Source organism: Clupea harengus, chromosome 6, assembly GCF_900700415.2.
Source record: "Clupea harengus chromosome 6, Ch_v2.0.2, whole genome shotgun sequence".
In the NCBI taxonomy this organism is placed as follows: domain Eukaryota; kingdom Metazoa; phylum Chordata; class Actinopteri; order Clupeiformes; family Clupeidae; genus Clupea; species Clupea harengus.
Window position 1 is genome coordinate 29,182,720 of NC_045157.1, and position 24,677 is coordinate 29,207,396.

Here is a 24,677-nt window from a genome sequence, read left to right on the forward strand (position 1 = left end):
TCTCATTCGTGTTCATGGGTTCTAGAAGTAGGCTACCAGTACTGGTATTGGGAAGCGTACTCAGCCCATACCATGTCTCTGTACTCGTACTTGGTATCGTGAAAACTAACCACTAGCCTACCATGACACAAATAAAAGTACAAATTAAAAAAATGTGATTTCAACGATGTCCAATGTTCTTTCTGACAAATAAAAATACAGAGCTGTCAAAACATTTTGGGCCAATCTGAAAGGAAAAAAAATGTATGACAGATATCAGTATTTTGTCAGATTTGGCAGATTATTTACAAAAAAGAAATCAGGTTTTGCAGCCAGAGAGCGTGAGTTTATTTAGAAGAGGCACCACGTTTTAATACTGGCAACTTAAAGGTGCAGTATGTAGAACTTAGTGGCATCAAGTGGTGAGGCTGCAGATTGCAACCAACTGAATATCTCTCCCTTTCCGTGCATGTAGGAGAAGCTGCAGTGCCCATCAGGTGCCATACAAATGTGAAAGGCCCTCTCTAGTGCCAGTGGTTAATGTTTGTCCGTACAGGGTTCTGCAGAAACATGGCGGTGCAACATGGCAGCTTCTGTGGAAGACGACCCGTTCCCTATGTGAATACTATATTCCATTTCTGCTAATATGTCACCCTAAATCCTCCATACTACACCTTTAAACATCTTAATCTTAAGCGTCATGGTAACAAGTATGCAGACCTTATGAAAGCCACCGGCAGCAATGTGCATCAACCAACCCTGCTAGCAGTCCTGAAGAGAGCAGAGATGATGCCTAATGACAGCTCTGAAGATCACCAAGGCTCTATCTATCTTTAGACGACCAGCCCCTGTTTAATTAAAAGTAGGCTACTCCTAACTTGGATTGTAACTATCTGCCGATAAGTTCAAAAGAGGACACTGATTTCACTTTTTCTCTCATCTAGTTATAAACCGTTTGTGTAGCTGAGTTGTCATGGGATAGCCTAGCCTGCTGTACAAAAACGTGTCTGTGTTGTGTTTTCTGCAGAGATCTAGCATTTAGTTTGTGTTGGATAATCATGTAGCCCTCCTTATGTTGCCCTTATATTTGTGCTGTGGTGTTCTGTACATTTAGCCTTGATTTGTCCTTATTCTGTCCTTGTTTCTGTCCAGGTTTGAAAACAATTGTTCAAACTAAATAGCTTATTAATGATTCATAACTACAGGAAGAGATATGCCTCTGTGAATGTGAATTTAGTGAAGGTACTGTACATCCAGGCTGCATATTACTTCCATATCAATGTCACAAAAAGAATACATTGTACATGTAATTAAATGTTATTTCACCCCTTTGCATTCACGTGTCCAATTCCTTTCTTTCTTGATCTCTTTCTACCTGCCTCAGGTGCCTTCTTTGCCCACTACTCCATGCATGGCTCATGCTCCTTGTCATATGACATTTGGCATGCTTCTGTCACCGGTTTTCCAGTTGGTTTTTCCTCAGGGGGTGGGATTGTTTTTTCACCTTCATTTCTAGTTTCTTGACAGGCTACTTATGAAAACACTATTTCTTTGGACACTGCTGCTGGAAAGATGTGAGCGTATTACCAAAAACACCACATGAAAGAATGATCTCCTCCACACTAACACTCCTTGATGAGGCATGAAATTGCACAATAATGCTGTGGACAGATTTTTTTCTTTGATCTCTTTTTTTCAACCCTTCAGTTGAGTTCCAGTTGTAAATGAAACAAGCCTTAAGATCATAAAAGGGAATTTAACTCATGACCCTCAGATCTCCTACTGCATACAATAGGCTGTATTGAGAAGGAGTACCTTGAAGGAAGGCCTGATCCGAGGCTAGTCATCTGGTGGCATAATATGTACCCTTGGCTATAGCCAACAAACTAAAGAAATGTTGGGTAATGTCAGTAACCCAATCTCTGCAGTGAGCCCAAGTTTGTATTCAAATGTAGAGGATGATCTTCCCAGCCAACTAGATTATATATATTTACTTAGTTACAGTAACAATAACACAAATCACAGATAGACAGATAGACACTTGGGACCCTAATTACATTGAAGGGCAATGTGGCTGGCAACACGCAATGTCCGCCACTCATGACCTAAAGCTAATTTAATAACTTGGCAAAATCATTTAGCTGATTTCAGAACATGAACAAGAGTCTGAAACGCATCCATAGGTGGGTCAGTGTAATGCTGGGGTGTCTTTTCCATGCAACTTCTAAATGATTTCATGTCGGACAGACCTCTCGCACAAGAACCTCTGTCTCCTCTGGCGTAAACCACTCCGTTCATGACCGGAAATTTGTTGATTGCTCTATTGTTGAACAATTACTGAGCTCTGTGTAATCATTTTGATTGGCTGATAAAGAATGACTTCATTGCCACATCTACTCATTACTCGACCCATTTATGCTTGATTGTGCCCTGCTCTGTGTCAACAAATATAGGTATCCCCGCCCATTCTCTCTGCGCGATTGCTGATGCCCGAAGACCGTTTGCGATGCTCGTTGCCCTATGAAATTAGGGCCCTTGGTCTTGATGAGTTTCATTATTTTAATGTATTTGTTGCATACATGTATTGCCTCATTGCCTCTCTCAACATGACACTCAACTCAACTCAAAACTAAGTTAAAGAGGAAATCACTGTCCCCTAAAATATATTCTGGTTACTGTAAGACTGAAACTATTATTCCCAGACTACTCTTTGATAAACCACCTCCGTGTATTCCTCAGAACTCTGAGAATGTTCCTTTATTTGACTACTTTGTGGAGAGGAGAAGATTTCACACTTTCCCCATAAATCTCAGCCCCAAAGCTAAAAACAAGAACGCTGCAGTTATGCATCACCAGCACCAGATTTAAGATAATGTAAGTCTTCAGGGCCCATCACAAAATATCACGATGCCTTCAATGCTATCAGCCTGTTTTTTAGGATTGAGGATTTCGTATTAGATTAGATTAGATTCAACTTTATTGTCATTGCACAGAGTACAGGTACTGAGGCAACGAAATGCAGTTAGCATCTAACCAGAAGTTCTGTTGACTGTGTCAACTCAATCTTTTTTATAATTGCCAGCATTGGCTGATTACCTGGATGGTTGGCAAAATATAGTAATGATCTTTTACCTCTATGCATAAAATGCAGTGAAAGCAGTCTTCAGTAGCTACCTCCATGCATCTCTTCATTCATTTAAGGGTTTTAGGAAGTTGAGGATATTTGTCATTGATTGTACAGAATCCTTTTCTGCATTTAACTGACACATTTCTGACTTACAATCATTGTCAAGTATGTGGTCAGTATGATGAGCAGAAGCAACCACTTGTGAACTAAGCCATTCCACTTTAACTGTTGTGTGCTTCTCAATACTTTAAATACATTGTAAATAGTTACTTGACATGAGTGGTTCTGATTGTAATTAATATTATATCTGATATAATTAATATTATAAAGCCATTCATCTCAAGCCTGCTGGGCTGTATTTTACTTTCTTTTACAATTGTTTTCTTTTCTTTGTTTAATCTGATCCTTTTTTTCTCTGATAAAGATATTTTGAGATATATACCCATAGAAAGATACATATTGTATCACATATTGTATTTGCATCAATCAACTGCTAGGACAATGCACAATAGTCCACAAAACATCTTTCGCATGAGAGAAAAAGAAACTGAAATGAAATGCAAAAGATGGGTTTTAGCTGCTGATATTAGATATTAGTTTCTTATTAGTCATTTATTAACAGTTTTTGCAGTGCAGTGCAGTTAGTAAAACCCATCCCCCGACACCTTAAGAGACGTACTAGCGACTGACACTAGCACCAATGGGTTTTATCCTCCTTGCTAGCACACCCGCCTCCCATACCATGGGACTGTGCTTGTCTACACAACACAGGTTACATTGGTGCGATGACCCGGTTTGTGAATGAGGTTTAGGGCGGTGAGTGTCATGGTAGCTAGCACGTACAGTGCTGTGCAGTGAGTAAACCTCAGTCCCTGACACCCTAAGAGACGTGCTAGTATCAATGGGTTTGAGCCTCTTTACTAGCACGCCTGCCTCCCATGCCTGAGGTTGTGAGGTTGATGCTGATAGAGCGTTGCTAGACTGCTCTCAGCTCAGTTTTCGCTGGCATTATGCTGTTGTTTTTCATGAAATTAATGTATGTCTGGTTGTACCAGGCTTATAGATTCCCTGATTGAGAACCACATCTGTATTCCAAAGAGTGTCCTGTGTGCAAGGACAAAACAGAATTAAATCAAATAAAAATAGCTCAATATACTGTGGCCCTGAGAGCTCATAGCACTGCACATTAAGAAAACATAACAGAAAACAAGAAAAAAAGTCAATTTGACATCACTTGCGCAGCATTTAGATAAAACTCTGCAAATTCAGACAACACTCCACACAACAGCTGACAAGCCTTTCTTTATTTCCTCCTCCACTTCCTCTCCCTCCTTCTTCTTCTTCTTCTATGGAGGTTGCAGTGCGTTGAGCTCAAACTGATTAGGTTTTCTTAATTTGATTGTGTATTTGCATGTGTTTTCTTAAATTGCAGTGCGTTGAGCTCTCACCATAAATAACACAATAAAAGACTTAAAGATATGATATTAGATAAATGCAAAACAAATATAAAAAAAAACTAAACATGGACAGCAAAAAGTTAAAATGATAATAAGAAAGAAAGAAAAAAAGGATCAAATTTGCATATATGTAATATACTATTAGGCTACTACAGACAGGCCTACAGCATAGTCACTTTGTAGGCTAAATGTAGTCAAGGTGAGATACTCACGGGGAGATTGTCTTTGATCGCCTACTTCATTTTGTTATTCGTGCGTGTGATGTAGGATTGCAATTAAAACTGGACTTCCTTCCCACTGCCACTTCCTGGTCTGCCCACTGATAGGCACTGTGGGCAGCCGTAGCAAAACGCTCATCAGTCTCCGCCTCTGCTAACGGGAGGATTCGACGAGACTCGACCCCAATTCGAATTTCCCTTTAATATTTGTTCGTCCTGTCCATAGCGTACTTCTCAATATAAAGATATTCGCTTGCAATCGCTGATGTATTTTGTTTACAGACCGTTTGTAATGAGAAAAGATCTCCACGAGAGGCGGAATCTATGCTTGGTCGTGGGATGTAGAAATCCGTCATGCAGGCCTGAGGCTATGTAGTAGGCTACTTCTCCAAGCTGGGTAGGAAAGCAAAGGATGTGGATTTGGTATATTTTGCTAACTTCTGGGTCAGGACCTAACTTGGCTGGTGAGTTAGAAAAAACAACAGGCCACATATAGAGCAAAAACACTTTTAAGTGAGTTATGGTGATGTTTTGCAATGCTACAATAACAGCGTTTTCATGGGCTTGTCATTCCGTTAGCACGAGAGCTCGGCAGACTGTGTTTAGATGGAGGCGGACTGGACAGGGCGGAGGGGCGGGCTGAGGTGAAAGCACAGATTCAGAATTTTGGGTAAATAAAACGCCTGGAAGGCTGTGCAGGGATTGGGAAGGACAATCAGCATATTGCATAAGTGCTATGCTGAGGCAGATAACCAATACAAGTCCTTCGCATCGTTAAAAGTCCGCTGAACAATGTGTTCCCAGAGCAGAGCCAAAGACTCTTTGACACTTAGTATTAGATTTGATTTATGATGTGATATTTGAGTTGTCATGGGAAAAGCAGAAAATTCAGATAATTTCGGCTGAATGCCTATGATTAAAACGATTATAAACAGCCTTAATCAGTTTTGCCTTCTGTAAATTTGTTACAGTGCTTTAGGTATAAAAGAGACCGGCATCCCATGGCAGATGCTTTGCTTGTGCATTAAAGGGATGGCAGCCTGCTGTGGCTGGTGGAAGTCAGCAAGTGATAGCATCCTTCCTTTAGAATGCAATTTCTCAGGCCTAGTCGAGTGTCTTGGGGAAGACTCCCCTTCTGATAGGTTGGCTACAGTACTGCTACTCCTAATATGTTATCTCATGGTCTCACTAAAGATGTATAGTGTGTTACAGGCCCTCAAAAAGAAATGTCTTCCAATATTTGTGTGCATTTGATGTTTGTCTTGCTTGTTTCAGATGCTTTAGGCATTTGTTTGCATTTGTTAATGCCAGGGAATATTTGGAAACATGCCTTCAGAATTACTGTCTAGAAGCATGTTTATTTTTGACCAAACGTGGTACACCTTTATGACTTCACTCAGTAAATGTCAGCCAAGATACTTTATACATTGTAACCCAAGATAAAAAACTGAAAGATTGAAAATGATGATAAACAGGAACTACAAGGTTTTCATTTGTAGTTTTCTCAGTTACTGTACTTGGTGATATGTCAGCTTTTAAACATACAGGCAAATAAATTGTTGAATATGCTCTTGCATTAATTTCTGCCAAAATGTTCATGCTTTAGATATAAGATAGTCATACAGTTGCACATCTGCAAAGGTATGATTAACATTAGCGACCATGTAAAACAACACTATAGCCTAAATTCTACACATTTGCATACTCAAGAATTCTACATGAAATAGATATTTGTAATTGTTATAGTTTTGTTCTCAGTAAAATTACATCTTGCAGATTTTTACTAAAGATTCACTAACTATTGTTGGCTAATTCTGTGCTCCCCAGGGTGTGTACACCTGCACAGAAGCAAAGTAAATATCTGTGTGTGTGTGTGTGTGTGTGTGTGTGTGTGTGTGTGTGTGTGTGTGTGTGTGTGTGTGTGTGTGAGAGAGAGAGAGAGAGAGTAAGACAGAGAGGTTGTGAGTTTCTAATATTTTGGATGTATTGTGGCCTGTTCCGCTTGTGTTCTCCTTTATAGCATAATCTATCTTCCGCTTTGTGTTGTCCTACTTATATATTCCACCTCCAGGCAGCCAGCCTCCCCCAGGAAACACCACCGCCGCCGCTACCTGCAGCATCCCAGGCAACTTCACGTGTGAAGATGGACAGTGTGTCCCTGGAGCTGTGCGCTGTGATGGACAGCCTGACTGCTTCGACAAAAGTGATGAGAGGGGCTGCGGTGAGTCAAACTGGAGATTCACACAAGTGACCTTTATGCATTTTTGAACAGTATTGTTCTGTTTTCTTCCCCCTGCTGCCTCAGGCTCGGTTTATGATGAAATTGTTGTGCACTCACACAGTGTGTGTGTGTATTATTGGGGCAGATCCTAAAAAGTCTATCCTTGAGTACTTGTAGACTGATGGATAGATCAATAGAGAGAGAGAGGTTATTTGGGATTTAGTTGGCTCCACTCACAATGTTTGACAGGAGGTTAATCCCACCTGGATAAACGTATCTCGCCTGTCATAGACCCTTCCATTTAGAGTCCATCCAAAAGAACTTAAGTCAGACTTGTACACAAATTGATTTTTTTTTTGGTCCATCAGGATAGACATGGTTAGGCTGGGGAATGTGGATCCTCACTGTGATCTCTTCTGTGTCTGTCACAGCAAAGGGCTTTGTGTAGGTCACCTTGTTTCTGAGTGAACCGTCTTCGCTGCTTGCTTGTTTTCTTGAGATTGTGTTTTTCTATTTTGCTGTGATTCTAAAAAAAAAAAGTATTCCTTGGTAAAACAGGAGACAACACTGGAGGCATATGACCTGGCAAGAATATAACATTACTCATAGTCTCTCTGAGATAGATGTTGCCTTCAGAACAAGTGATTCACAGTTAGGATTAGATTTTTATGTACATATATCCACTAGCTTTGGAAAGTGATTGCTGTCTGAGGTCTTGAATTATTCTTGAAGCAAATCTTTTAAAGCCATTGTTTCTGTTGCTAAAAATGACTTTGTTGACAGAAAAACAAACTAACGTCACAAATCAAACGACCCTGTGTAACAATATCATCTTTCACTGCCAGAGCCTATATATAAATTCCAATAAGCAGTGTTATGTTGAAACCCTGGTGAAATGAGGGGACGGGATTTCCATTTGTTTACACGGGGCTTTAGGCTACTTTCAGAGTTTGCTGCACAGCAAGTGCACTCCTCTGCGTATAGGTTGCTAAAACAACATGGCGATAAAATTCACTGAGAGGTTGCCATGCATGCAGTCATCACACACTCAAAGAACCAGTCCCCAAGTTTTCAGACATTGCTTTCTCTTATTCTCTGTCCGTACAGCCAGGGTGAGGTCCAAGTGCTCCCCTACTTTCTTTCCATGTTCCAATGGTGGCCACTGCATCATCGGGCGGTTCCACTGCAACGGCTTTCCGGACTGTCCAGATGGCAGCGATGAACATGACTGCGGTGAGTGTCCCGTCGGAACTGTCTGCTACACACTGAGCCCTGTCAGGCATCCAACCTGGCCAGAACAAGTACACGAATAATCTGGCCAAATGTTGCCTCTTTCTCTCCCCCACATCGAACATTGTCATCATTTCAGCATGAGAGGATGACCTACTTTTGTTCATTAACTTTAATGACCTATTAAGACGGTCCGTCCGTCCGTCCGTCTGTCTCTTCCTGTAGCCCAACGAGTAGAGCACGAGGTTTGAATCGCAGGGTGCACTTACACACTGATAAAATGCATACCCTCCCCGTGCTGCAAATGGTTTATGATACGTGTGTCCTTATCTGTAACAGCTTAACACATGGTGCCACTGACCTGCAGTCAGTACCAGTTACACTCTTGTTCTTGTGACCTACAGTAGAGAATCCCGACCTCTGCGCAAGTGCCAGCAGGTTCCACTGCAAAAACGGCCGCTGCGTTCACCGCAGTTTCCTGTGTAACGGTGAAGACAACTGCAGGGACAACAGTGATGAAGAGTACTGCTTGATCACGACAGGTACTCACAGGCAGCTGCTGAACACATGTGTACAAGAGCAACATTCTGAAGCATCTTACATTAGCGTTACATAAACCTCTGCTCTTCTGTCTAGTATGAGTCTATGAGAGAAGTGATAATAAGTTACCACTGATAGTTTATTTACATAGAAAAATGTGTTCTTGCCATGTGAACGTGGTGGCTTTTTACTTATTTAGGTTGAACTACATTATCAATTAATAGTGTTTGACTTAGTGTCAAAACATGTTTGATGGAGTTGGAATTGTGCCCGTCCCAACCAATTTTGAAAGCGTGCATCTCAACCGTCTCATCTTCTACTGTTTTTGGGTCATTTTGACTGCCTTCTTTAATGAAGTAATGGAAAGAAACAGAATAACCGAACCCAAAACAGAAAGCCTTGAGTCCCGAGGCACAGACAACAACTGAGCAAACTATGTCCTCTGAGATATGCTAAATAAACATCTACATTTACAATATTAAAATAGCACAATGCTTTTTTGCACTGTGGGTATATTATTCAATATGAAAGCCAACAGCCTTGTCTATCAAGGCTCACAATGTTTTGGCGAGCTGCAGTTAGGGCACCCACCGTTCCCGAAAGCAAGGGTTTGAAGTATGGGGAATGCATACAGCCATTTCCTTTCACATGTGAAAAACGAATAGCTGATAGAGGCTGTACATGACAAGATTTCGCTTCGCCAATCTCAGCCAATGTTTATGGAACTCAATGGGCACCATATCTTAAAATGACAAGTCAATATAGCAGCCTGGCCGTGTGAGAAGTCGCGCTCTCTCCGAATCGGACTGCGGCACCATCCATCACCTCTGGAGCGGTATCAACGAGCACCATAGTGGGCGAAATCAGTGAAGAGGAATATAACTGGGAATGGTTTCACAGACCTTTCACGGCCTGGTAATGGATTGTTTTAACAGAGTTGGTTGTGAAGTTGTGAGTGAAACTTTTCTCCTGCCAAGACTAGAGAGGGAAGTGTACTGTCAGTGTGTACAGAGATTGCAAAATTGCATTTTGTTCACTCATTGGGAATACATTGACTGCTACTACCTCCTGAGTCTGAGGAATCACCCCATCTTATAGTGACAATTTACAGAGACATATTGAGGCAATACGTTTTTGATTCCACTTACCCATATGTAGTTTTCCAACACAAAATATTACTAGTAGATAAAATCATAGGCATTAGGTTGTTTCAGCTGCTTTAGAAGAAATGTCTTCTACTTTTGCAAGATGCATGAAATCAAGAATGTACACACTTATGCACCAAAAACCAAAATGAATGTAGCAGGACAGAACAATTCCACCGTACCAGAAGAAACACACTAGATGAAGAAGGAAGAGACTGGGAGTTGTATTGATGAAGTGGGGGCTGAACTAAAAAGGCCTTGCAGGGTAGAGAGAGAAAGGGAGGCTTGGCGTGGACAGAGGAAATGAAAAAGACAGTGGGGGTGTACCTGTAGGGGCTGCGGCGCTGACCTGATTCATTAGTGTTCATTACTCACTGTCGCTCATCTGCACGGAGGCTCATCTCACGGAGGCACAAACTCCACACACCAATATCTCCCCGAGCCCCCGTCTCAGCCCTGAAGGGGACATTACCGAGAGAAGCCAATCGATCATATTTGCTCAGGGAGGAACACATCTAATTTATATCACTCACGCCTACCCCCCCCCCACTTCCCTCCTTTGTAATGCTACAGGGTCTTTTTCTCTGCCTCATAAAAGCAACAGCCTTCTGTGGTTCAATAAGAAGAATCTCTGCCCTCCTCACTTCATGTGCTTGGTTGTTTCTCTTCTGTCAGCAGAGACAGGTTCTCTGACTTGCAGATGTATTAACTTCTTAGTGCTGGGGAGTTTTGAAGGTTTTTTTTGGAGCTTGTAATCAAAATGTAAATTTCACTAAGTCATGCAGTGGAAGTTCATTTCAGGTGCATCCAGGAAGCATGAGAAGAATTTACCTCCGTCTGCCTCTGAAAAGGCGCACCATTTTCTGGCGGCACTGATGCGGAACATTGCAAAATTCTTAGAACTAATGAAAGATTCAAAGTGTTCTGTGGTGTTCTGCTTCATGAGCACATTGTCAAGTCAGTGGTGATATGAGAATATTATTCAAGGAACACAGTCAAAAGTGGTGTTTCCAGGGAGTGTTTTGTATGGAAGACGGTACACTCACGCATGTAGGAGGGACAATGTTTACTCTGGTAACTGCTGTCGGTAGACATAAAAACACTACGAAATTATAAATAGTAATTAAGGAAATAGATTTTTTTTAAAAGCCGTCCTGATAAGATACACATTATGAAAACACACCCCAAGTGTTCTCTGCTGTCATTCAGTGCTGTTGATAAGAATAAAAAAGACTCTCCCTCCCACCTCACGCAAAGGGTTGCCATGGCGGGAAGATGCCAAAGCTGAAGCATTCCCACTCCAACTTCCTTTTCTATGGCCCTCACTGAAGACCCTATTTACCCTCCACACAAAGTGCACAAAGGAGGCATAAAAGTAAACAACAAAACCCCACAGAGAAAGAGGCCTCAGACTCCCCCGGTCCTCCCGAGCGCTTCCAGCGTATGTGGAGTAAGAGTGGAGAGAGAAGCGACCCTTTCAGGCCTGACTGCCAGACCCCAGACACCGCTTCCTGCTCTCTCTCCACTCAGCGCAAGCGGATGAAATCATCCATTAATTCCCAATGTTAATGCAGCCTGAGGAGGGGAAAAAACTCAACTTTGTTTCCGAATTTCCTGTAAACCTGCAGAATCCTCCCTCATTCTCCTGTGTTCCACACAACAGAACCTGTGTCCCCTCCAAGACTTCAGTTGGAGTTGGCAATAGATTTTCCTAACCAGTGAACTGAATGTGTTAATTGTGTTAAAAGTATATATACATGGTCTTCTTAAAAACTATGGCAAGTGTCACCAATGAATTGCCTGATGAATCGAGTTCTATGGACAGTTGATCTTCTGTTGGCAGGAAGGCATTAGAGTGTGATGTTTATAAGTACTGCATCGTCAGCAGGATGAGCTCACTAGGTGTCTCTGTACCCCTCCCCCCCTCAGCTGCGTCCCCCCATCGAGACCCTTCTCCCCTGGACTACTCTGGCATGACTGGGGTGGTGACGTGCTGCGCTCTCTTCATTGGCCTGCTCTCTGCTCTGTTTGGCCTGGTCCTGCACCACCAGAGGAAGCGCGGCATCCTGACCGACCACAGCACTCAGGCCAGGCACCATCAGCCGCTGCTGCTGTCTCACTTCGTCATCCTGGACCCGGGCTACCCACGCCTGTCCCCTCCCTCGACCGCACCCTCGAGTCCCAGCCCTTTCTCCTGCAGTCCGCAGTCTCGGCCGCCCCCGGCTGGTTCTCCGCCGCCATACTCCGAGGCAGCGCTGGATGCCAGGTTGGTTTGAACGTTGAGCAAGAGTGATGAGGGTGCCTTTCTGCGTGGCACGTGGATGGAGATTGTGCATCTAGCTTCATTCTTTTACAGAAAAGTTGACTTAAATATTTTCCCAATTTCAAATGGTGCTTTACAACAAAGCTACAATTGAGCTTTCATATCGAATATACAATCCAACTGTCTAGTATGCATGGCTGACGCGTATGTTCGTATAGATTTTTTAAATCTGCTCCATGCTCTTGGGGGAGCTTCACTGAATGGCAGTCTGTAAGTCAGCTTTCTTGTTGTGCCTTTTGCTCCCACAGTTATCCCTCCTGGTTTGACCTTCCACCTCCACCATATCTACCCGATGCAGACGGCTCGCCCCAGACTGCCCCAGATCTGCCCCCATATGAAGCCTGCGTGGAGCATCCAGAAACGACTCCTCATGACAGCCTTGCACACAGCCCTCCGCATGCGAGCCCACTCAGGGTTTAGCACTTCAACAGCAACTCACAGCACTGTCCAGCACGTACAGGAGCGGACCCATGCTGACTAGCACTCACATAATAAACTACATAGCATCTGTCCTTTAAACATGTTATTTGAGGCATGTCGTGAAAATGCCTTTTTGAAGTCACACAATTCTTTCCCACTCACTGTCACTAAAATCTTCAAAAATTGGATTGCTATCTGAAATGTAATTCAGAATATGCAGAGAATGGTTGTAGTGCAGACCACCCTGAGAAAGAATGAAGGACATAGAATGAAAATGACTGTGTGATTCACACACCAAATGCTTTTTCCCCCCTCTTTCTTTCTTTCTTCTGAGATGATGAAGAATGGGCACCCGGTTCCATTACCTAATCTAAATGACGTGCTGGTTGTTGCCATATCAACAACACTATTTGACGGCCACAATCAACAGAAGAGACTGTATGGAGTAAATAATGAAGTGATGTAAAGTATGGTTCTGGAAACTGGAATACGTAAATGTGGCAAGGACTTTATCTGAATGGTTATACTGCTCCCTGGTGTACGTTCTGGTATTGCACCAGTTTTGAGAGGGAACAGAAACGAGGTTTTGGGAACTTGTGTGAAAAGGACATTCTGTTAAATAACAGAGTAAGAGAAGTCACAGATATTTGTTAAACACTTACACCGTGGGGACTGTACATTTTCAAAGTTCACTGTATTCCTCACATTTCTGTCTTTACGTTCCTTGTCATTTCGTATTTAGAGAAATATTTTTGTAAAAAACAAACAAAAGAATGGATGAATGATAGAAGGAAATTCAATATAGACCAACTGATTTTTTGTCAGATACAAATTATTTATGAAGAATAATGTTTTGAGATGCCCACATTACTGTGTTTGTGATCATTGACAATGTTGAAGTGTTAACATGTAGAACCCACTAGGTGGCGCTCCTTACATTTCAAAATGCTGCTGTTGTCCTTTTCATTTATAAAGACCATATGAAGTCACCCTCCACTCCAGTTTACTTGAGCTGTGTGTTTCAAACGTGAAGCCTTGTCTTGAGAAGCTTAAAGAACTTTGCTAAACTTCTGCAAGGATCATTCTGTGTGAAATGTTAGATGTCCACACACAACATCCTCAAACACAATATCGGACACTTCAGCTCTTTAGTTTGGGTTCCTGCGCTGGTTAAGATAACTATGTTAAGACGCTATGTTCTCATGGAAATCATTCTGATCTGTGGACACCCTTGCATTGTGAGAGTAGCAGGGCTGGAAGAGGCTTTCGAAAGAAACAGGGATGAAATATCAAATTATCAAATGGTGTGTGTGTGTGTGTGTGTGTTACTTATTACTCATTTGCACACATATCAGTGATCTGGGAACAATAAATAGATCAGGGAGACAGGCTAAAGAGCTAAAACAGCAGGGCCAGTGTGAATGAAGAACCAATTGTTATTTTGCAATCAGAGGAATGCATAGACGCCTCTATTTTACCCCTGCTTTTTTTTGCATTCATTGCTGATATAGTTATATCTGCCCCTCTCCGCCTTCCCTTAAATCTTCTTCTTTCACTTTCTCTCATTAAGAGGAAGTGATATGACCCCACCCCCCAAATTAATACCCTGGAAAGCCTACTGACACAAATCAATTGCCTTTCCCGGCCCTCACAAAGACAAATATGTGCCACTGCATTTTATCAGCAGCAGAGTCCATCAAAGCAGCCAGGCGCCATTGTTGACGGGAGCGTCCCCTATGGAGGAACAGACAGTGTGTGTCTTACTTTCACTCTGCCAAACAGCAAACACACCTATTCCCTCTGCCTGCACACAAAAGGGGGAACAAGGGAGAAATGCTAATCACCGGCCTGTCAAACTCAGTGGCAGGATAGTGGCATCCCTCTCTGTTGACCGTCAGCCCTGGAGGATCCCCCAGCAGTCAGTCTTTGCCAGGGTCCATTCTTGGGGAGAGGCATGCTCCTCCGTGGCTCAAACAGTGGCCAAGGGAGGCGAGGAAACAAAAGTAATGGGACCCGGGGCAAAAAAAAAAAGGAGCTCCCATTAGCATGCATGCCTGTGTGTTTTCTTCATTGACTTCTGTGCCGAGGACAAGGCCGCAGGCCCGCTCCTTTATTAGGCAATGAGCAGATTATCTCATTCAATCTCGCAACGCCCCATTACGCATTCATTTTGATAAATGTTCCGTTATCTGTCTATGCATCAGCTAATTATGCAATTATGTAATTCAATGGATATAATGAAAATCTCGATGAGTATCTATCTGCACACATGCAGCAGGCTGTGCTGAGGAAGGATACAGGGAATATTTATAGTGGAAGGAAGAGCAAACATACTGTCTGTCCTTCTGTGGGGCCTTTGTGTAGGAGCTGTTGAGGACATTCCTCTGTGCAAGGTGGACATTAGACAAAAGGATGAATGATAACCAGCGCCACTGTCCCTGAGGACATTCTGTCAAGCAAGGTGCAAGCATGGAGGAATGCAAACACTGTTCTTCAGCATGGGGTAGAGGGCAGGTGCGGGCACAGAACTACATCCACACACTAAAAATAGAAGCAAACAAATGGGTGTGTACAATGAAACATAGTCTGCCTCACTTTGTGCGGGCTTTCATCTGTCTCCACCCTCCTGGGGCCAAAGACAACACTATATTCATGTGTTTGTTTGTTTTCGGTTCAGCTGAATTGGGGATGAGAATACTAGATTGTCTTGTTTATTATTATTCTTTGTATTTTTACCCTCTCCATGTACTTCTTTTTACTTCATGGCTTTAGACCCACATTTTAAAGATAAGTAGTAGGCCTGGTATTAGTATTAGCAGTAGTAGTGTTTATCTATTCATATCATTGGCAACATATCAATTTGTTTGTGTTTACATAATCCAAGCCCATCTTATTTTGATATAGTTGTCTTAACATCGGTATTTTTGAAAAATCTACAGCCATTGCAGTCAAACACACTCTTTATTTTGAAACTCAGTCCATATGATGTTGCATTCAGTGGGGTATTGTGATTTGTAAGCTGTGTATTTGTAGAGCGCCCCACGACAGCACACAGCACAAACGTGTCTGCAGCCTCGCCTGCATTGTCTGGGGGCCCCCAAACTTCAGTGGGCTTGAATCAAACCCCCTCACCACCCCAGTGCACCCCTTACGCCTTCAGCAAGAAAAGGGGGTGCGGGGACAGGGAGCACGTCCCAAGACAGGGGCACAGCACCATAACCACCCCATAACCCATCCGTCACGCTGACACCCCCACTCCTCAGTCGAAACAAGGGAGGACCCCAAACACCAGGCCTTAGGAGCCCCCAGCTCTTTCAAGCAATGGGGACTTTTGTCTCGCTTTGCAATCCGAGGCCTGATTCCCCACATAATACAGCCCAGGCGCCGGCAGAGATCGAGGGGAGTGTCAGGGCTGAGGCAGCGGTCCAGCCCATTCCAGCCCCCTTTACTCGGGGCACCAGCAGCCCCTCTGTGTTCCCCTCTGGAAGGGGTTGAGCCGGCCAGCCCCCCATTGCACCGATACCGCAACAATACACTGGTGTCCATTCACGGCTGGAGTGGCTATACATTGCTGCATTTCAGCAGTCAGTAAAGGTGATGTATTGATATTGAATGGTCTCAGTTCTGCCTTTGAAAGTGTCTTAGCATTCACCAGCACAGAATTCAGTGAAATGTATGGACTTCTACATAATTCCTAGCTGAAGCATGACCATTCTTTCAGGGCTTCGTAGGCCAGGGAAGTGGTTTTCATGTTTTTTTTTAGTTATACACAGGAAAAGATGATCAATTTCTATCGAGTTATTGGTTGGGGTCTTCTCACAGCAGCCACACCTCTCACTGTCACATGCAATACTCATATCCAACAACCTAGCCTAAGTATTGTAACAGCAGGGTGCACTACATCCATCATACTGACACTTAACAATACTTAAGAACAACAACAACAACGAAGATGCCTTTGTGAGCATTTCACTGGAGTTGTCAAGTGAGCATCTTCCTTCATCAGTGTTTCATTAAAATAGGCCCGTGACACCTCCAGAAGGCTCAACAGTTGGGTTAGGACATACTGTATGTCTATACCCGGGACACCAAACAGATAATCCTCCAGATACACCTCAAAAAGATGTCACATGCATATCTCATGAGTCTGAATGATGCACTGCCTAATTATCTAAACATCAATTATCTCAATATGCTATGGCATGCCGCAGGATATCCAGGGTTAGGGGTGGGACGGTTGTTGGGGGGGTTAACTCCCTCGGGAGTACGAACCCGTGTGAGGGTAAGGGTAGGAATTGGATTCGAACCCAGGTTAGGCTAAGGGAAGGGGTAACATACATGCATACATGCATGCATGCAATATATACAGAATGTCAAGCCTAGTTGTATTAATACCCAGATCTTCATTAACATAAGGCCACAGCTCAGACTAAAACCAAACTGCATTCAGACATAAAACAGCTTATTCACATCCAAAAGTGACTTCAAAGCTTTGCTTGAGGTTCTGTACTTTTGTATCAGATTATCAGTATAATAGTCATCACCTGCTCTGTAGGTTTTGTAGTGAGATTGAGTTCAAATGCATGGGTTTATTCAAACAGCTCTTACAGTTATTTACCAGCCATTCTTGGATTTTTACTTTACTTTCTAGCCCATATCCTCTACATGATAATTGAGCAGGAGCACTTTACCTGTTTGTGAACCTAAGGTGTCATGAGTACTTTCTTACAGTGGCTTTGTCTTGCGCAGGGGTGTCCTTGTTCAGAGCTTGTTCACGATGAGGGCCTCACCTCCGTCTTGGCCTCTGTGGAGTGGGCATGTGCCATGTACACAAGAAGGACATGACCTCGAATTATGCTTCGTTTGTGCTCTAAACCATCCACAGTCCCTTTACGAACCCCCCTCCTGCCTCCCACCACCCCACCCCACCCCCCCCACACACCCCCAAAAAGAAAGAAAGAAAGAAAGAAAGAGAAAGAAGCCCTGGTGCGCAGAGAGACGAAAGGAAAGAATGAAGAGTTCCTCACACACAACAATTGCAATGATTTTTTTTCTGCCTAGAGGTGGATTGTTTGATTGGCTGCGTGGAGAAACCTCATTTAGGCCCTTTATAGTGTAGCTGATTGAGCTCTCTTCAGGATTTGCCATGGTTGTCTTGTCCTCATGCAGCTGCCCTTTCAGTGCATGGCAGCTAGATTGAAAGAGCTGGTCCTTAGGGGAGCAGAGGCCTGTATTATGTATCCCATAAGAGCATGACGCCTCTCATTAACTAATGTTATTGGACGGAGAGGTTTTTGTATATCTCCCCCTCTTCATCCTCTCAATTCAAACAATTGCTATTCATTTTACTTGGACCCCCCCTCCCCCCAACCCAAATTACACAGGCATACAGAAACACTGTTTCCACTATTCAAATAGGTTCTGTATTAGCATAACTTCAAGTATCCTGAACTATTTCAAAATGACTATGTTCACATGACTGTTCAGTGACCACTGCTTTCTTTCTGACTATGTTCACATGACTGTTCAGTGACCACTGCTTTTCTCACACTATGAATAACTTATATGCATAGAATGTAAAATTGTTGAAAAGTTAAAATATTATTTTGTCTAGTGACATAAAATGGTCTGATTCAAATGGAATACAGATGGAACACAGTCATCATCGAGTCCTTGGCGATTTCTGAAGAGTCGCGACAATTTGCACAAGGCTGTCCGCTCGTGACTGATTGAGTTTATGAGCAGAGCGTGCCCACGGCAGAGGGGAGTCCAGCCTCTGACTGGTTAATCAGGCAGCTCAGGCATGCAGTCCAGGAGACAGGAGACAGGGTCCGTCCTCAGAGGTGCTGTAAAGCTACGCCATGTAGAGCTGGTACATCGTCAGAGGTCAGCTTGGGCACAAGCTGGGGTCAGCCGGTGACTCCCCCTGCCCCCTGGCCAGGCCTAGGATAGAGCACCAAAGCCCAACGGGCAGCGTAATTATCTGCCTGCTCCAGAGGCGCTGAGCTGTGGACTGATGAGGGCAGATTTCAGGAGCTGGTCAATGAGAAGTGTCCTCAGCCTGTAATCCACAGCACTCATTAGAGTAGTCCCCCCTCAGTCTCCCCTGTGCTCGCGCTCACAAAGACCCCCAGCTCCTCAAGGAGAGAGGGCTTTCTCCAGGCACAAAGGAGGGCTCTGCGCACCCCTCGCCCAGGCACAGGGAGGCCAGGAGATGGAACAGCAGGCCTCATCATCCGGTTAATCTTGGTGCTCCAAAGGGTAAGATGTTGAGAATGGGTGCAAATCCGCATCTCAGCGACATAGCACAGGGCCTCCTTCAAATCAAGTATGGACTCTTGGCTTGGTCATCAAAATGGGTTTTAGGGATAATGCTATATAAATATACACCCAGTATTCACAAGCCCCTTTTAAAAGACTGAGCCCCACAGACACAGAAGAGGGGCTACTTTAATGAACATCTATCTGGGGCTGGGAGGGGTTCCTCTGTCTGCAACTGTTCTCATAATAAGAAGCCTGAAACATTTCTTGTGAATTTCTGGCAGGAATACATATATAAAGACATGGCAGTACAACTACCAAAAGAAGTTTCCCCCCTAAATCTGTGGAAAAAAAATACCATTTTAGGCAGCAATTTGAATAATAATAAAAATATAACAACCAATAAAGCTTTTTTTTAAATATCGCATGGATAGAAATTCGGCTTCACTTGAAGGAAACCAGGCAAAATGCAAAGCAATGAAAAATGAATCTTCCATTTGCATGGCTCTCTTGTGACCACTGGGTTGCCTTTGGTGTCTTCGCCAAAGATCAAGGCTCCTGAATCCTGAGTAATTGGGGTTTTTTGTTCATGTTAATTGGATGCTTTCTTCTTGGCTGAGATCTTCGAGTGCCTGCTTTGTTTCTCCTCAAAAACGCAGTCCCTCAAAGTCAAACCTACCAGCATCTTGAACAAAGCTCTGGCCCTTCCCCCCTCTGATACTGACTTTGCTTGCTCTTTCAATTCACCAAATACATTTCGCTCATCCACAAAAGCCATAGCTGTCATGACAGTAACATTCTTCTAATAAAACTAAATATCCGTGGCTATGCAAAATATTTCTGGCTGCAAGTGTTTGTAAGTGAACTGAAGTGAAAACAATATTATGTTGAGAGCTGAGCCAAGTCTCCACCGATGGATATTTCACTGTTTTATGTATGATTTATGATTGAGGATGTCCTAGAGTCACATAGGTGGGTTTGGATCTGTACATCTGTACATTAATTCTAGAAAAAACTGAAATATGTGGAAATCAAAACATATTGCAACTAATACTTGTTTACATACATGCTTTGCAGGTCTGTAATGGTGGGAAATTGGGGAAAGCTTGAAAGTTTCTACAAAGTGTGAATATGGGCAGTAACTAGATAATAAAACAAAACTAAATAGTAAATAGGACCAAACTAACAGGGCATTGAGAGGGTAGAGAGGCAAACAGAGAAACTGCATTATAGACCCCCCAACTCCGCCCCCTTCGCTTCTAATTGGCCACCCATGGCTCTCAGTCATTCACCTTTCACATTTGGATCTGAAGGCCAACAAAAGTCACTTTTCTACAAAAGCAAAAGCTTTCAGCTTTTTTCTTGGATTTTAAATAAAATGCTGTACAATTATCATGAAGTATTCAGAATTCTATGCACTCTATACCTCAATAATGTCCTAGTATTCCACAGAAACTTTCTTGAGAAAAAAATAAATCTTGAAGCTCCTTTTTTTCAATGGACCTCATGAAAGGAGTTATTGGATTACCTTTCTCTTTGAAACTTTGTGGGTAGACTTTTCTATGAACCAACAGCCAGGCAACCTTTGCCTACTGCTTTAAATTTCACCCTTGGCAACTTTTGATAGATGAGCCAAAGTTATCTCATTTACTAATTAGCACCTATGGAATTCGCCTCTGCTCCTGGCCTCCCTGACCTCCCAGGAGGGAGAGTCACAGGGACTGCTTTAATTTCTCTAAGAGGAGAATGGGACCAAGGCTAAAGTAATTTAATTGTCAAGTTGGCCCATATGGCACTACGGTTCATGCAGTCAGGCCTGGACCTCAGCGACGGAGCTGGGGTATTTGGCCATTACAATTGCAAAGCGTTCCTCAAAAAACAAACACGCCGAATCTAGTTAGGGGGAATAATAGTGAGGCTAACAATGCAGATGAAATCTAGTGACCCAGAGAAAACCCCATCAAATGGCACCAGCACTTTCTGGGTCACACTGCAAGTGGCCATGTCTTTTTGTGCACAGCGCTGCTGGCTGGCAGAGATAAGACAAATTATCAATGGAAGGAGACCTGATTACCATTATTGTGCAAGATGTGGATAGTATTTTCCAGCTGCACTTTATGTTTCTTCTCAAGTCTTTGTGATTGTGCGATTGGTCCAGCATTTAGCTGATAACACAGGGATTAGTGAGGTTTGAATGTATTGCAGCCATGATGGTTATTGTTGCTTTTGGGTAGTCGGTGACCAGAAGGTGAAAGCTTTCCCATGCAGCTTTGCTCAAATCTGGCAACGTAATGCCCTAGCATGACTGAAATGTATCTTTGAGAAATCAGTCTAGTAATAAAGTCCTTTTAATTGAGACCATGAAAAAACTGCTATAAATGATAATTTCCACTGGTGGCATAGTAACTTAACCTGAAACATTCCATCAGCTGCCAACAAGTGTCGCTTGGACTGAACCGTTTTAAAGATCACACAAATGACACACTATGTATGAGGTACATTTAATATTCTACACAGGGTATCATCCATGAGACTGAATCTCAGTTATTTCCAGCACCTTTCAGAGGTCCGATATAAATTTGGAAAACCACTCAACCTTTTCTCCAATTTATCCAAGCCACTAAACCATTGTCTGATTTTCTAAGCACCATGGAGTTTATGCCCATTTTTGTTTTCCATTAATGTTTGAGCGTTCACAATGGTTTTACCTCACTGAAGAGAAGAAGTATGTGTGTTCCTGTGGTTCAATGCTTAGGATATGAGCTCTAATTGAGCTTTGTTCTAAGGTGCTGTTGCATGCAAGCCTCATTATGTGCATCCACAATGTCCGACAGTGAGGCACCCTACCACCCTCTCCACGGCACAGCAACAATAAGCAGGGCTTGGATTTAAAGTAAACAAGGAAGCCATTAGGCATCACAATGCACTGAATGCTCTCCTTGCTTTAATTGTGCCGAGGGCCCACCAGAATGGGCCGGTGGCACTGCAATGGGGGGAATGTTTAATTAAACTTTGGAAAGGACTCAAGGTGCCTCTGCACTAAATGACCCTCTAGCTGAATGGAGGGATTAGGCTTGTGGCAAGAGCAGGTTCATTAGAGAGAGAGAGAGAGAGAGAGAGAGAGAGAGAGAGAGAGAGAGAGAGAGGGAGGATAAGACAGAGAACTGTCTTCAGGTTTGGAGGAAAGAGCTCCTGGAGTAACGTGTCCGCCTGCTAGATAAAAGATAAAAATGGCAATGATTCTGTTTGTCCATCAATGCCACAGTACAAGAACAAACAGATTACCCCCCCCCCCCCCCCGACACATATCTTGCCATATTTATGGGGAAACCTTATTGTTGTTTATGGTCTGTATATTATGTTTGGCACTACAGGTAGTATGTTGTAAAATATTCAGTGTAAATGAATAACTCTAATGGGGGGTTGTGCACTGTAATTATCTAGCAGATGGCAAACAGGTTGGCATGTTGTCTTAAGTGCTTGTAAAGTATTTGGTTTAATTGGGTGTTGTTAACTGGCGCATAATAATACACTGGCAGTAAAAGCCCTATAGACTTCATCCCATGGAATGACAACTGGAAATCAAGTGGAGCACTACTCCCAGGACTTCCAGCCAAAGACATTAAGAGGACTTTGAGAGGAATAGTGGCAACACTAAATGCTATTCACACATTTATATACAGTGCTTACTAAATAAATACAACATGTGGTCTTCACCCTTCAATAATTTCCAGAATATATATTGTTACAGGTGTGATAGTACTTGTTTCAAGCTATGGTCGAAACATAAAGCACTGAATAGAAAAATACAGTAAAGTGTTAAGAATTTTGCCTGCTCTGTAATGACAAAACATTTCAATATTTGAAATTACTTTTTTATTTTCTTCTTCCCCACATCAAAGGAGAACAACTGCCCGTTTCATTTGGTGGTCATCAAACTTTATCTGACTGCATGTATGTTCCTCATCTTTGTTGACATACAAGTTGTACTAACATCTGTACATCAATCATCAAGCTTTATTTCCTTTGTAATAACTGATATGGGACATGAAAGAGTGAATTAATAATTAACCACCCCCTTCCCCCCCAGCTCTCTTGCCTCTGGGCCCCTCGCTGCTGACTTGTCTGGGCCCTGGTCTCTGGAGGAGGACGGACTTCTTCATTTGGAGTGCGGGACAATGCAGCACACTGCCTTTGTCCTTTTGATATCCTACCGAGCCACAATATGGCTAGTCAGGGATCAATGGGGGCACACAATAGACATTACTCAGGGACTCTGCCAGGCCTGAAGAACGGAGGGTGTGTGGACAGCTTCCAGACTGCATGGTGTCTAGGCCACAGTGGAAGAAAAAAAAAGATGGAATGTGAAACAGTGAGAAAGAGGTAGAATGTGTTTGATCAGCGGAGAATGAGTGAGCATGTTCTTGAAGCATGAACTTGATACTCCGCTTCTGTGCAGTTTCAGTGCGAAATACTATACTACATTTACTCTCTTCAGCCCAAGTGAACTAAACTGCTTCATTCCCTGTGGAGAATGAAGTTCTTTCAAACACCCACCTCATTTGGAACCAAAATTGGGGAAAGCGTTGACTTTCATTCCTCCACTGCGGTCCCTCGTCGTGCGTAGGCTTGCCGTGCAACAACTGACAGATGGTTCTTTTGCTCCAAAATATTATCATGCAGAGATTCCTTCTTAGGTCTCCTTTTGACAGGATGTGATTTCCCTGGGCTGTCAAAGGGTGTGAGGGGCCCAAGCTGATTCCTTTGTGTAAGCGATTAGACCATGAATGGAGAGGGAGAGAGAGAGAGAGAGAGAGAGAGAGACAGAGAGAGAGAGAGAGAGAGAGAGAGAGAGAGAGAGAGAGAGAGAGAGACAGAGAGAGAGAGAGAGGGAGCGGGAGAGAGAGAGAGAGAGAGAGAGAGAGGGAGCGGGAGAGAGAGAGAGAGAGAGAGAGAGACAGAGAGAGAGAGGGAGAGAGAGAGAGAGAGAGACAGAGAGAGAGAGAGAGAGGGAGCGGGAGAGAGAGAGAGAGAGAGAGAGAGGGAGAGAGAGAGAGAGAGGGAGAGAGAGAGACAGAGAGAGAGAGAGAGAGAGGGAGAGAGAGAGAGAGAGAGAGAGAGAGAGAGAGAGAGAGAGAGAGAGAGCAAGAGCAAGAGAGGTCACAAGAAAGCAGCCCAGCCACTGGGGAGGACCCAAAGTGCAGCCAAAAGGAGCGAGGCGGTGAGTGGAGGAGAGCATTGGCCGAGGGTGTATTTGAGGGAGCATATGCACGGGTCTACGGCTCCAAGGCCCCTGCCAGGATCTGTGCTCTCGAACTCCACTCCCCACCTACTGAAACTGGTGTGTGTGTGTGTGGAGCAGTATGCCTGCCACCATTCTAAAGATGAATGACAGCCCACTCAGGGGTGGCCATTTTCCTGCAGCTATATGCACCATCTGCCAAGACTAAAACTATGGTCTGTGAGCCAAGGTCTACAAGCTTACAAGGCAAAGAGCTAATAAGTCTGTATTCTCAACTCCCAACAACACCTCTACTATCAGCCTTGGGGCAGGAAAAACCTGAAAGCACTGTGTCTGTTCTTTTCCCCTTCTGTTGTAAGTTATCACCATCACTGTCCAATTAATATGATATAGACATGGTCTCTTCTCCCCAGATATAAGTTATTTCATGCCAAGCTGTCCAGGGTCAAAATTGCATGGTTTACAGTTACAGAAAATTAGATGAAACTCCAGTTTCAAATAAGAAACTTGTTTC

At 43.3% G+C, this 24,677-nt stretch overlaps 1 protein-coding gene across 1 annotated transcript; it reads left to right on the forward strand.

Moving 5' to 3' along the window:
- Positions 1 to 3,673: 3,673 nt before the first annotated feature.
- LOC105889072 (low-density lipoprotein receptor class A domain-containing protein 3-like) lies at positions 3,674 to 13,656 on the forward strand. The gene is made up of 6 exons (XM_012814831.3): positions 3,674 to 5,245; positions 6,853 to 7,002; positions 8,110 to 8,235; positions 8,637 to 8,774; positions 11,847 to 12,183; positions 12,489 to 13,656. Exons 1-6 carry the CDS (start codon positions 5,194 to 5,196, stop codon positions 12,658 to 12,660), a joined length of 975 nt encoding a protein of 324 aa, XP_012670285.2. The 5' UTR covers positions 3,674 to 5,193; the 3' UTR covers positions 12,661 to 13,656.
- Positions 13,657 to 24,677: the final 11,021 nt, after the last annotated feature.